The sequence below is a fragment of the Fundulus heteroclitus genome, chromosome 9 (assembly GCF_011125445.2).
Source record: "Fundulus heteroclitus isolate FHET01 chromosome 9, MU-UCD_Fhet_4.1, whole genome shotgun sequence".
In the NCBI taxonomy this organism is placed as follows: Eukaryota; Metazoa; Chordata; class Actinopteri; order Cyprinodontiformes; family Fundulidae; genus Fundulus; species Fundulus heteroclitus.
In genome coordinates this window covers 15,640,848-15,654,380 of record NC_046369.1, presented here as the reverse complement: position 1 = coordinate 15,654,380, position 13,533 = coordinate 15,640,848, and the positions used below count along the sequence as shown (strand labels likewise).

The 13,533-nt window shown below is 41.1% G+C and overlaps 1 protein-coding gene across 7 annotated transcripts in view; it reads left to right on the top strand.

Annotated features, from left to right (window-relative positions):
* Nucleotides 1-12,350: 12,350 nt before the first annotated feature.
* Nucleotides 12,351-13,533, top strand: part of LOC105915447 (ephrin type-B receptor 3) — a 72,540-nt gene continuing 71,357 nt past the window's right edge. For 5 of the 7 annotated variants that reach the window (XM_036141085.1, XM_036141083.1, XM_036141082.1 and 2 more), the window contains exon 1: nucleotides 12,352-13,116. In XM_036141085.1, coding sequence (XP_035996978.1) covers nucleotides 13,059-13,116 — 58 coding nt within the window. In that variant the 5' untranslated portion in view covers nucleotides 12,352-13,058. Of the gene's footprint in view, nucleotides 13,117-13,533 lie in introns of all 7 variants that reach the window. The other 2 variants (XM_036141086.1, XM_036141081.1) reach the window with 1 other exon arrangement.

The following is a 13,533-nucleotide window of genomic DNA, read 5'->3' as shown; positions in this document are numbered from 1 at the left end:
TGATTTTCAAAGCTTGAGTGATCGCACGCATTAAATAAAAAAATCTATAACAGGTTTGCTCATACGGTGTGTGGTGTCCGGTCAAACAGCAAGCACAACACACTACACATGAACAGATTTCAAACGGGAACATTCAGATTTCAGATGGGAAATCTTGCAAAACCTCTTGGAATCCAACGTGAGTTCACTGTAAATAAACCTGGCCAATGCCATACTCTGCAACAGTAGGTGACGGTAATGCTCCTTTAAGTTGGTTGCTAACCACCAAAAAAAAGAATAAAAAATCACAAAAAACATTACAAAAAGAAATGCCATTGGTTAAAAGAGAGGAGACTCTCGAAAAAGGGCTCAATCTGTAGCCGAGCTGCCCTGGGCCCACGGTTATGAAGGGGCCCACACTAGCCACAGTCAGACTGAAGGCGAATAAAACAAAAAAGTAATGTCGGTCTTTTAGGGTTGGTTCACATAGAGGAATAATTAGTCCCAATTTTGCCCCGAACTTCCCCTTCTGACAGGCTGCAAGATACTCCAGCCATGTGTGGTGTGTTAAGAGTGATCTGGTCCGCTAGGAAGGACGTCGGTACTGCTCCAACCTCAAATTGTGGATATTCAGCATGTTGGATTGGCTAGGCCCAGTGTTCCTGAGGACAAATGAGCACACAACCTGTTGAATGTGACATGTAGCCAATCAGAAAATGAGGGAAACCCCGACAGAGAAAAAACAGCTTACCTCCATTTCATAGTGCAGCAAACATAGAGCCTCTGTTCACGCTGTCTCCACTTCTTTAACCATCGCCTTTTCTTTTTTTATGTTTTTTACCCCATTAAAATCAGTCTACAAAATATCACCTTTGTTCTTTGTAGTCGTCTCACGTTTGATCTTGAGAGGATTCACAAGATTTCCCATCCTACATCTGAATGATCCTGAGTGAAATCTGTTCATGTGGGGTGTGTTGTGCTTGCTGTCTGACTGGACACCCCATGCTGCATGAGCAAAACTGTTTTATCTGTGACCCCCCCCCCCCCCCACACCTCCCAACTACCACAAGAAAGAAAAAAAACACTGTGAGAAGCAACTTTAGGGGTTGGAGAACATCCTTTCAGCTCCTAAGAGGGAGGTGTAGCCAGTCTGCCCTGCAGGTTATAGCAGAATGCAATACTCGGAGGAGTCTAAAGCAGCATATTAGCCATCATTGGCCAGGAAGTATTTGATTCCTGAAACCACGTTTCCTGCTAATTGCTAAAATTAAAATGTTGTGCAGACTTTTTATTTATCTGAAAAGTCGTTTTGTATAGTTATGCGGCACCAGCTCCAGCATGAATAACAGTGCAGTTCTGAATGCTTATGATGAAGTCGATCTATGATTAATGTCTGATATGGAGCTAAATTCAAGTTTGAAAAGAAACATAATGCAGTTTTGCTGCCATTCACCACTTCACTGTTTGCGTCAGCAATTTCCGTTGTCTCCTAATTCTTATTTTTATTTTTTTTAAATAGATTCCAACTTTGGTGTAAAAAGTGACGTACGCATATTTCAGGCCCAATTTTGTCCGTATACAAGCTTTATAAATGAGACCCCAGGTCTGTAACGTGAATTGTTAACAAGTGAGGCAAAAAGCTAAAGGCCCACACTACAAGTCCCCGCCCCCTCTGTAATGTGACACTGGTGCCTGGGCTCTACGATTGCTGCATTATGTTAGCACTATGAGTTGCATTTTTTCTCCCAGTATCCCTCACCTTGCTTTCTGATTGGCTAAACATCTTATCTAAGAGGCTGTGTGCTTGCATGTCCTCGGGGAACACCCCATACGCTAGGACAGGGGTCACCAACATGGTGTCTGCGGGCACCAGGTAGCCCCCAAGGACCACATGTGGTGCCCTCAAGCCTGTTCTAAAGCTGTGACCAAACATTGAGCTGTGTAACGCTGAGGCTATAGCAAGTGTGGGACTGACTGCAAAATAACGATAAGCTTAGAAGTAGGTTCGGCCACGGAGTCAAGTGGTGTGAATAAAAGACAAACAAAAGGAATTATGGTTATGAGTTATCGGTAAGTTTGTATGATCAACAACATAACATGAGCTAAATGGAAGGAAACAAACTTACAGAGTTGGAAAAGAATATAGAGTGATCTATGGTGAAGGCAACCATAGAGTTAAGTGAGCAGTGGTGTCGTATTAAGGCGGTTTGTTCAAAAACAAACGGGACGCCACAGCGAGGAGCAGCTGGAAGTAGCGAAGGCTACTTAGCATCCATGGAGCAATCTAAACATGTCAAGGACCCGCCCTTTTTAAAGGGACAGGGCTCGCCACATTCAGAGTGCAACTGGAAGTAGGGCCTTATATGTCATGGGTTACAGCTGAATCTAAAATTCCACAATAAAAAACAAAACAACTGGACTTGTTTTTTGTAGTTGAAGACATGTCGCCTCCTCTCCAGGAAGCTTTCTCAGTTCAAAAAGTCTGGAGTAATGTGGAGTAACAAGCTTTATACTACTGCCTAACAAAGGCCTTGTAATGGCTTAGATAACAAGTATGGTTGTTATCTCAGTTTCAAAAAAGGTTGGTGACCCCCTGCGCTGGGATATCTGGCCAAGACAACATGTTGAATATCCTCGATTTGAGGTCGAAGCGGTCCCAACGCGTTCCAAGCAGACCAGATTATACTTAACACTCCACACATGGCAGGAATATAACTTAAGATTATTTAAACAGCCATCCCGATAGTTGGGGCATGTTGGAAGAGGAAGATTGGGCAAAAATCGGGCTAATTATCCTGCTGTGTAAACCAGGCTTAACACTTTTCCCCCCTTTTTTTAACCATTCTCTATCAACACATATGTAAAAATCCTAGCAGATAAGTGGTTTCTGAAATACTCAGACCAGCATGTTAGTTACCAACAACCTTAGCATATGAAAAGTCACTTAAACCCACTTTCTTCGTTCATTCCGATGCGTGATTTGAACTGCAAATCCTCTTCTCCCTGTTTAGAACTCTAAATACTTTGAGCTGCTGCCATGGGATTTCTCAGTTCATAATTTCTTTAACAAGCAATTGAACAGGTGTACCTAAGAAAGTGTACCAGAGAGCATATTTTTTAATATTATATAAGTTCTACATAACAAAAAATACATCAAGTAGATTTATTTTTTAATTGGATACATATGATGTTATGTGGCCTAACATGCTGACATTTGCTGTAAAGTTGGCTGTTAACACGACACGTACAGACATATTTAGTCATATATGTAAAGTAGTAAAAAAAAAAACAATATCTGATTATGTATGAGTTTGCTAAACAAGTGTCTCATTTCTCAGTGGGATATTTGAATTACCTTAACAAGGGATAGGGTAGGTACTAGTCTTGATACTAGTAACAGCTTAATTATTTGGTAAAACAGAAACTACACTGAATGGTATCTTTAATATCTTCAGTTTTAGAGGAATAAAAAAAAAATGGTTAAATGGTGCTTTCCAGTTTTACTTATTCTTTATGTTCCTAATACTTACTGGTCCACAGGGTGTATCACTCATCATGAAGGTAGAAGCTAAGCTAGGCCCAGACTTACACTTACACGGCATCCTGCCACAGTAATAAGGGCCTTGGTTATGTTACGCATATGCTAGGTTAATAAGAACTTAGCACGCACACATATAAATGGACCACCTCGCCCACACTGGGGTAATAAAGGCTCTGCTTGCTCACAGACCGGCGCACAGACGTTCACAGTGAATTAGAAAAGACTTGCATCAGCTTGCCAGGTGCTCTCTCACCGCATACACGGCGCTCAGGAGACCAAGCAAACATCAGACCAAACAAATTGACCAGCTGACTCCCAAAACCACAGTCACCTTTTCAGAAGTTTTTTCTTCCCCCATTTAGCCATCCTGCAAAACGCTTTCACCCATATGAGCAAAGCTATTGGTACATACCATGTTTTAAGTATGAAAGTATTTACCCACGGATGTGGCTGTCATTTCCTATCAAATGCCCAGACCTGGCGGCAGCAGTGAAGTCACTCTGTTTCTTATTATGCATCTTTTTGTTCATGGTTTGTCATATACAAGTGGCGCACCGAGAGAGAGCGAGAGAGAGAGAAAGTACAAGCGGATGGAAGCCATGTTAAATAGTAGCAAAAGCTAAACTAAAACCATGTGCTCCTGTGGTTTGAAACTTTGTCATGACTAACTACCTCTGGGAGAGCGGACGTAGATCTGGACACTAAAGGGGAAGAAAATCCCTTTTTTCTGTTGACTGACAGTAACAAGAAAGGGGGTGATTTGCTGTGATTTAATGCTCATAAAAAGTTGACACTGAAGCTATTGACCTCCATGTGAGACGTGAGGGCAGCAGTAACTACCCCATCACAGATTTTGATGTGATTTCAAATGGCTGAAAATATCTCTGAGCCGGTTTAACAAGTTAATTCCCAGGCTTGTTTCCGAGAGACGCTGATTTTGACCTTCTGTAACCCACCGTCAAGAGCACTGTTCCACTGCTGTGCAGCCTTTGGGTCAGTGACTGCATAGAAAATTGCATTTTTTTGCAGCTGAATATGCTGACATGTCAAGGGTCAAGTGAGGGGATTCTAGGTGTAGAGGAAGAATACAGCCCACAAGGGAGACAGTGTGTTGACATTGTTCTTGGGCACTTTGAGAAAAAAGTGTTATCTCTGACAGTAAGAAGGTTTGGGCCAATCAGTCATTCCACTACTGAACCAGCACCGGTCATTATTCATCCCGAACCTTTGAAATAGCTCGATATCAAGGGGTCGCCTCACCTACCTCCTTGCCCTCCTAATGTCTGGACTTCCTCCTTGGAAAATTGTCATAGCGATATTTCTTCCGAACGTTTACTTATTAAAAATAAATTGAGTGCTCTTTCTCTCTCCAGCATGAAGATAATCCACAGCAATGGCGGAACGGTCAAGAATATTTATGAACCTAAAGCAATTGTGTTGGCACAAGCTCCACTTAAGATATTTCAGTCTCAGCCATTGACGCATGAAGATATTGTAAATCTGGCGTGTGCAGGCAGGGCGTACCTCAGCAGCAGAGACGGAGTAGGTCACACATTAGGAAAAAATATGCGCTGCAGTACAATTCTCAGTGATAGCTGCAAAAAAAAACAGTGACCAGGATTTTGTCTGTTGTGTTAATGGGAAAAGTTTTGAAGCGTTCTGTTGAATTTCTGCTGAGGTGTTGACTTGAGCTGACCTCTTTCCACCTACTTTGCCAAGAAGGCCACACACACTCTCACACCCACACACACACACACAAACCAAGGGAACCAAGGACGTGTGTCAAAAGAGCAGGTAGACAGTTTGGTTTTAACTGAAAAATAAAAGATACGTAAGAGCTGCGTGGATAACGATATATTCCAACTTTGTACTGTATGCATTGGAATTTCTTCTTAAGACACTGAAATTAAAGTTGCACTGGATTTTATTCAGAAGCATGTATGGTATTAATGTAAAAGGGGGTGGATACTAATGCACACCACATTTGTCCTCCATCTTATAAATTTCCAATAAAATGTGCTGAATTTTGTGCTTGTGATGTGACAATATGTAAGAGTGCAGATGGTATACAGTAAATACTTTTGCAAGGCCATGCTTAAATGTACACTGGCATCCAATATATTGAAAGGCATAAACAGTTTGTCACACAGTGAGAAATGCATGGGATACCTCATGCATATGAAATAAAATGTGTAAGAACAATGATATCGAGCAGTATCAAATATATTAGAAATTATTTTTCCACAGCACATTGTATACAAGATAGGTTATGTTGGTAAAAGTTTACATGACTTACCCCACTGTGGATTTATTTTTTTCCTCCAGATTACTGTTTTCATTTGTTGCAAGACACTGTAGTAGACCATAGTAGTAGTAAGATAAATGAAGTTTAGACCAGAGAAGCCCAAAGACACAAAGATCAAAATGGTAGGGAATATTTTGATCATAGATTAGACATAAAAAAAATTGTGTTTTAATCATTCATAGAAACATGTGGACACAGTTTTATTTTTTATTTTTAATGTTGGCAATTATTTAAAATATGTATATCTGAAGATCACAAAGGCTTTACGTTTGAGTAAGTTAAACCTCTGCCATGAAGCCACAGGTTTTTCCTCACTATTCCTCTAATCTTCACTGTTTGTGCTAACTTTCTAGAAACCACATTTCAATTAGATAGAGGATCTTTCTCAAATCGCTTGGATGGTGTGTGTTAATAAATCTTTTTGCCCCATGTCTGCTTATTAGGAAGAGCTTTCACTTCAGCTGGATGACCTTTTAGTCCAGTGTCATGTGTTGGCAGATTAGTCTGACTTGCAGTAACTATAAAATATTATTTAAATCCAGAATTTTTTAATTACTCCTTCCCTTATTTATTTATTTAACCAGGAATCCTCACTAAAAATAAGTTATTTTTTATAAAAGAGACCAGGCCAAGACAGCGACCATAAAAATAACAATGTAAAACAGGCATCTAACCATAAACAATACGGCACCGTATAAATTGAATAAAACCTTAAATTACCATACCTGCTTAAGCCTTGCAGGGTCACAGAAGAGCTGGTCTTATCTCCAGCAATTATTGAACGAGAGGCAGGGTATAGCCAAGACAGGTCACTAGTCCATCATAGGACATAACAAAGGCCCACAACCATGCAAGCCCAAACTACGCTAAGGGACACTTAAAGTGGCCAATGCACTGAGCAATAACACATATGTTTTGGGTCAGTGGAAGGAACCTCTGGGGTACCAAGAGAAAAATGTATGCACTGGGCAGACATGTAAATTTCACACAGAAAGGATCCCTGCCAGGAGACATTCTTCCTGCAACACAAGAGTACTAACTTTTATAGCACAGTGCAGCCCGATTTCAAACCAGAACAGTACTACTATGTTTGCGTGTGTCTGTGAGGTGTTCGGACCGAGGAGAATTTACTCTTGACCAGTGATTCCGTGTTTAACTGTTTCTCTTTTCTGGACAATAAGATAAACAGTTCTGATAGTTCTTTTGACTGAGACCTTCGGTCTTTGTTTCTTTTGTTGAAGAAGCCCCGAAACAGCACTAATGCTTACATTAACTCATTGTACTTTCCTCTGTGTGTGCGTGTGTGTGTATGTGTTTCCTGTGTCTACTCCTAACCTGTCAGCCGGCAGCTAAATATACATCTATATATATATATATATATATATATATATATATATATATATATATATATATATATATATATATATATATGTGTATATGGTAGTTTTGACTGGACTGAACTGAGTGTATTAAATTTAAAGTAGCTATATGATGGGATCATCTGGGTAGAAGAAAGCTTTCAATTGATTGAAGGACATGAATTGGGCCCCTTTGTCTTGTATGTTGCCTTGCCATTTTTGTAATTTGATGTTATATAAATTATATAAAATAAAAATTATAAAAATAATAATTAATATAAATAATATAAATGTAAAAAAGCCCAATAGTTAAAATGAATATTTCAAATGAATAAAGTCAAATATTAAGTGAGATCTTTACTCTAACTCACGTTTTACAAACATAAAACAGCTCATCATGCTTCCCAGACGCCATCTAAAAACACGACAAAACATGAAGTTACACATGTCTCAAGTCGATGTTCTGTTTTCTTGTCTGCCTCTTCTGAAAAACATAACTGTCCAACCCTCTTCTAAAAGCCATATTCATAAGCCTCCTTGTAAAGCCGAATACCAAACCTCATTTTCAAGAGAAGCAACTTCAATGACTGTGCCCCTTTTTCATCCTTGTCTCCTAACGTGCCCTGTCAAAATTCTGAGTGTTCTCTACGTAATCCTGTTACGGCGCTGAAAGGTTATTTCTCTCTCCCGTGTTGTCTGTACAGTGTATAATTTACAGGCTCAAGCTTCGTGTCAGCTGTGCATGTGTGTGCCTGGAAGATATCGTCATCCCCATACGCGCGTTTGACTGACTAACTATGACTGTCTGTCGGGCTTTCTGACTGCGTTTGCCAGCTAAAGACTGCAGGGTCATGGTGATTGGAGTTTGAGTCATAAATCTTCCGTGAGTTGAGAGGGAAGTATATGTTTTCTTGGTTTAAAGGAGAGGTGGCGAAAGGTAAGAGATAGTCACCAGAGACAGTGGTTGCAGACATTGGAGCCTGGATAAGGTGATCAGGAAGAGACAAAGAGGGTTTGGAGAGGTTGCAGGGGAGACGGGAATTAACAGCAGGACTGTTGTTAAAGTCGCGGCAGTGGCCGTCAAGCCAAGTGGGTGTTTGTGCAAAGCAGGGTGGATGAGGGTGATGTGGGAGGGGGTTCGGTATGGACTGAATTTGGGGATCCTGCGTTAAGTGCTCGGTCAGTGGTGAAGGACTGGAGGATTAGACCCCGGTCTTAAAACTCTAGCGAACAGCCCCCCTCTTTGTCCCTCACACACACACACACACACACACACACACACACACACACACACACACACACACACACACACACACACACACACACAAAACTCCTCTCTTCCTGGATTCCAGCTTTGAGCTTTTTGTGATATTCTCCAGAACCACCCACCACCAACTCTTCCTCCTCCTCCTCCTCCTCCTCCTCCACCAGCACTACCAATACACTTTGCCACTTTACCCATACGCACTCGCACATATTCAAGTGCACACATGCACATACATCAAAAGACACTCAAAACAGAACAGATCATGCTGTTCGCCTAATATTGCCTCCGTAAAGCGATCCGCTCACACTCACATCACATTAGTGCTGCTATTGGAGCAGACGCAGACATGACAGCCACTGTGTGTGTGTGTGTGTGTGTGTGTGCGTGCGTGCGCGCGCGTGCACGCTCAAAGTCTGCAGGAGTTTTATACACATTAAGCGGCCTGATTGTGTCTGTGTGTGCTTGTGCATGCATCCAGGCATGTGATTTCAGAGGGAGGAATCCAAAGAGAAATTTGGCATGCGTCAGACAAGGTCTTGTGTCTTGTGTTTTTGTGTGAGAGAAAGTAGAAACACTGATACCCTGGCATGAGATGAGTGGGAGGAAGGATAGATGAGGTTAGCAAGGGTCTGGCGAGAGCTCAGTAGGTGCAAGCTTGAGAAATTTCCATATGGCAGTAAAATGTCTGCCACTTTGCTTATTGGGTTTCTAATGTGTGCCAGGTGCTGCTGGGACGCTCTCAGGAGCACTTAGTGAACCATTTCCTTGTGTCTGTGTGCAGTATGTGTTTATATGCATTTGTTTTAGCCCGCATTTGAAACAAATTACGGACTTCAAACCAGATCAAACGCTGCTTTGGGACAAAATCAATGTCCACAATTTGGTTTCACGGAGGTTGCGTCCGAAAGCGGCTAAAATATCCCGTTTCCTCATGGGGGCTGAATTACAGAGTAAAGGTAAGGGAAATCTTCAAAATAAAGGCATGGTTTGGAAAAGAGTAATGGCTATGGTGGGTGTCCAGGCAGAAAACGTCAACGCAACATTCCCAAAAATAAGCCATCTGTGTGGATGGAGCACACAGATGGCCCGGAGCCGTAAAATTCAGTCCCTACACAAAAACAGGCCCATGGTATAGTTTTACAGTTACCTTTACTAGGAGGACTCTTCGCAGTGGAAACTAAATGATGCACTCTGTAACATGTAGAGAAATAAATCAGCTTAAGTTTAGCAAAACCACACTCTTGCTGTAAAGTACAAGGTCTTGCTTCAATTATGTTGACGTTCTAGTTTCTGGAAGAAAAAAAGAAAATCTCTCCCTCAGTTTGTTGGTTTTTACCAAGCTCGTATTTAGAAGTGAATACATCTATTTTTCATATTCATGAGAAGAAAGCTGACACCACCATTTTCACTTCCTGGTCTTTGGGGAGGTTTAACACAGATTTGTGCAACATGAGAGAAAAAAAAAGTAAATGAATGAAACAAAAACTGTACTTTCTGCATAAAGTTGCTCTTCTTTTCCTTCATGTAAAACAGGAAGCACACTGGAGTTAAGAAGGTGACTGCCACGACTTGGAGCGTTCCTGGTCGCACTTTAATGGCAATCTGGAAGGGGAGTCTGGGCTTTAGTGGTTTTGGCAACAAATTAAAAAAATCTTCTTTGAAGTCGCCACATCTACTCTTACCCACGTCACTTTTCCTCACAGGATGATTTTCCTTTCAGGAATACTAGGGTGAAATGGGCTTTAGAGCCAATTGTACTCGGGAAACCGACACAATTTGTGTTATATGAGACCAAAACACAACTCCAAGCTCTCAACATGTGTCTGCTACTTATGAGACATTTGTCTTTCATGAAGAAAAAAAATAATAAAAATCAATATATCCATCATTGTTCTTTCTTAATAATTTTGCGCATTGTATTTTAAAATTTTAAACTGCAAAATGTTATATATTGTAAATAAATATTACAAATTAATTATATTTACTCTAATCAAGGTTTTTTTAATTAGATTTTTTCCTCTTTTTAGACATACTGTTTAGTTATTAACAATGCACATAAATAATTTGCATCTAGAACAATCCTCGTTTTAAGATGAACATTTAGCACAAAACTAATTTTAATGAGTTTATTTAGGTTACCTATAATGATGGAACCTCCTCTCGGTCCTCTTTTTTACTTGTGTTATTGTAGTTGTATTGCTACTTTCCCAATGTACCAAAAATAAAAAAATAGTTTTTTACAAAAATGTTTTAGAAAATGTATATGTAAAACAAAGTTTCACTCACATCATTCTAAGTAGAAATTGTCTTTTTTTTTATTCTGTAGGTCTTCAAATATAGTTTTAAATATAAGGGAATTTTTTAAAAGTCGTTTCTGTTGCCACGTCTAAAACTACAAATGTTATTAATTTTCTTCAATAGTAAATCTAAGATGAAGCAACAGTTTTACCTTAAATAGAGAAGACAAGGGAATGACTCTAAACGTTTTCCAAACTTTTTTTTCACCTTCAGCCTACTTGACAGCTCTATGTATTTCTAACAATCACTTAATTTTACACCCTCTCACTGTAGCCTATGTTTTCTTTATATCAGCACTTTTTTTCCTCGGTACAACGTTCAATGCAGCATAAGTTCTGTTCTTTGCCTGCAGAACAAAATAAACCAGTGAAATCGACCTTAACTGTAAATGTCTCACAGCCGAAGACAGAGCTGTACTCCGAAACGGAGCAGTGAACGCAACAGCAATTCAACGTGATTTATAGTCAGACTTGCAAGGAAACTCAGTAGTGAGGCTGACTTTTTTCAAATCTTACCTTATATCCTGTGGAGCAGCGCCTGTTTATATATTCACATAGTGTTCAAGTTAATTACATGCATACTTACTAAACTATAACAGTGAGGAATTTGGACAAGGCGTTGATTTTGATGTAACATTTGGGACGTGCAATGTCGCAATCCAAAACGTCAATAGGAGCGTACAGTGTGGACAATGTCTGCCATTAAGAGTCGTCAATTTTTAAACTTTGGTGACAGTTGTTTCTGAATCGATAAAAAGTGTTTAAAACCAAGGGAACTGATGTCAGGATGAGGGCTGTAAAAGAGTCTGGTGGCGAGTCGTGACAGATGCCCCCTTTCTTCAAGTCATCCGGTGACGTGGAAAAAAACAAACATTTATCCCCGGAGATGGAGGTGACTGTCCAACGAAATTACGCACAGTAAAAAGTGCTCGTACTCAGGCTGGAGCAACTCTTAAAGCCAAGCATTTATAAGGGGAGATCATGCCTTTAAGAAAATATCACACCGGTTTTCAACTGACGGCTTTATTTTTCATCCGTTAAATCTCGGAAAGACGGAGGTATCCTGCGGAGCTTGTAAATTGAGAATAAAAGTGTTGTAATTTTAGCAAATAAGCAGAGATCCTCTTCATGAAACTAAACGGCATCCGCTGGGGGGCGCTGTGTGTCCATTACTTTAGAGGAGAACTATAGCCAAACTGGCCCGCTTCAAATAAATAATGATAAAACATAAATACATTTTGCAAACCTAACCCCGCAGTTGGTAATAGTTGTTAAAGCGTGTGAATTAGAGAGAATATATATTTGAGGAAGTCTGTTTTAACAGCAAAAATATGTGAGAAAGAGAAGAGAAAGATTTCTGTGCTGTAAATCTGAGAGAGATGTTGGAGACAGGTGGCGCACGGTGGAACAAGCAAAACTGATTTGAAACAATTATTTGTTGCTAAAAGAAAATACTTTTTATTTTATTTTAAGATAGAAACCAGTGAAACTAAGTGATTTTATAGGTTGGCATTTTTCGAGCGCAGCTGCTCACGCTGTAACCCCTCCTCCCTGCATGCGCCCGTTTGGTCTCTCTCTCCCCTTCTCTCTCTCCTCACACTCCTTATTCCTCTTCTCTCCGGAGCTTCATTCCTGTGCACGATCCGAGCGAAACAGACGGTTTAACGGAGCAGCCAGAAGCGGAGAGATTCGCTCAGGGAATAAATGTCTGAGAGCCGCGCGGCTGTTTTCTTCACGGGAATACCACTGGGTCGCGGACGCACGTGAGCACGCACAAGCTCATATGGGACCACTTGGCATGTTTCTGACTCCTCCGCTCTGAAACGCAGACAGAAGTATCGTGGAATCTCTCGGAGCAGGTTGTTGTTTTGTAGCAGACTCCAAACGGCAGCGGCGTCTGGATGGTGACCGCGGACTGGACTACCTGCTCTCCTGTTTGCTCAGCGCGCAGGGAAGGGACTGGGAGACGTGCGCCCGCTGCCTGCGTGCTCTCTGGGTTAATAGGGCGCCTTGGGGATCAGTGACAGGAACAGAAAAGCGGAGAAGGACTTCTGTTATTTTTTTTATATACATTTTATACCGAGGGGTGGTAGCTATTTTCTGCGAACTCTCACATCTGAGCGTTTTTGGTGAATGAGGATAAGTCTGATCCTGGAGCCTTGACGCAGCAGCTGGAGGACTAGGACGGGAGTGCGGGTGCGGGTTCGTGGAGCGTTGGGTGACCCCGGGATTGTTTTCTTTTTTTTTTTTACCGTCACTCTCTTCTCAGTCGCGGCTCCATTTTCATGTCCAAGTTGACCACTTTGTGACAATGGATTACCTTCTGCTTTTATGCAGCCTCTTAGTGTCAGTGGTCTCTGCCGTTGAAGGTAAGACATCTTTTTTTTTCTCTTCTCTTGGTGTTGTGGTGCGTCGTAGGCTCGCCTCTGAACCCATTTTCTTACCCACTCCAAGACTGCAGGAGCCCAACAAACTAATCTTAACCCACATTCTATTTTTTTTCTCCATTTCATTTTCATCCAGAGTTAAAAACCAACGCATTAATTTCAAAGGGACCATCTGCCTGGTTTTGAGGTGTTAGGAGTTTACGCAGCAGTGCAAGTTTCAATGCATAATTGTTATGCGCCAATTAAAGCTCATCCATTCCGGTCGTCGTTGTGTATTCTCTTTGTAAACACCAAATAGGGAATTTGCTGAGCTTTTTTTTTCGTTAGTTCAAGAGAAATTAGCTCCACACAGCGGGTCTCATCGGGGAGTGGCGGCGGCCTCTCTACCACCAGCCCGCC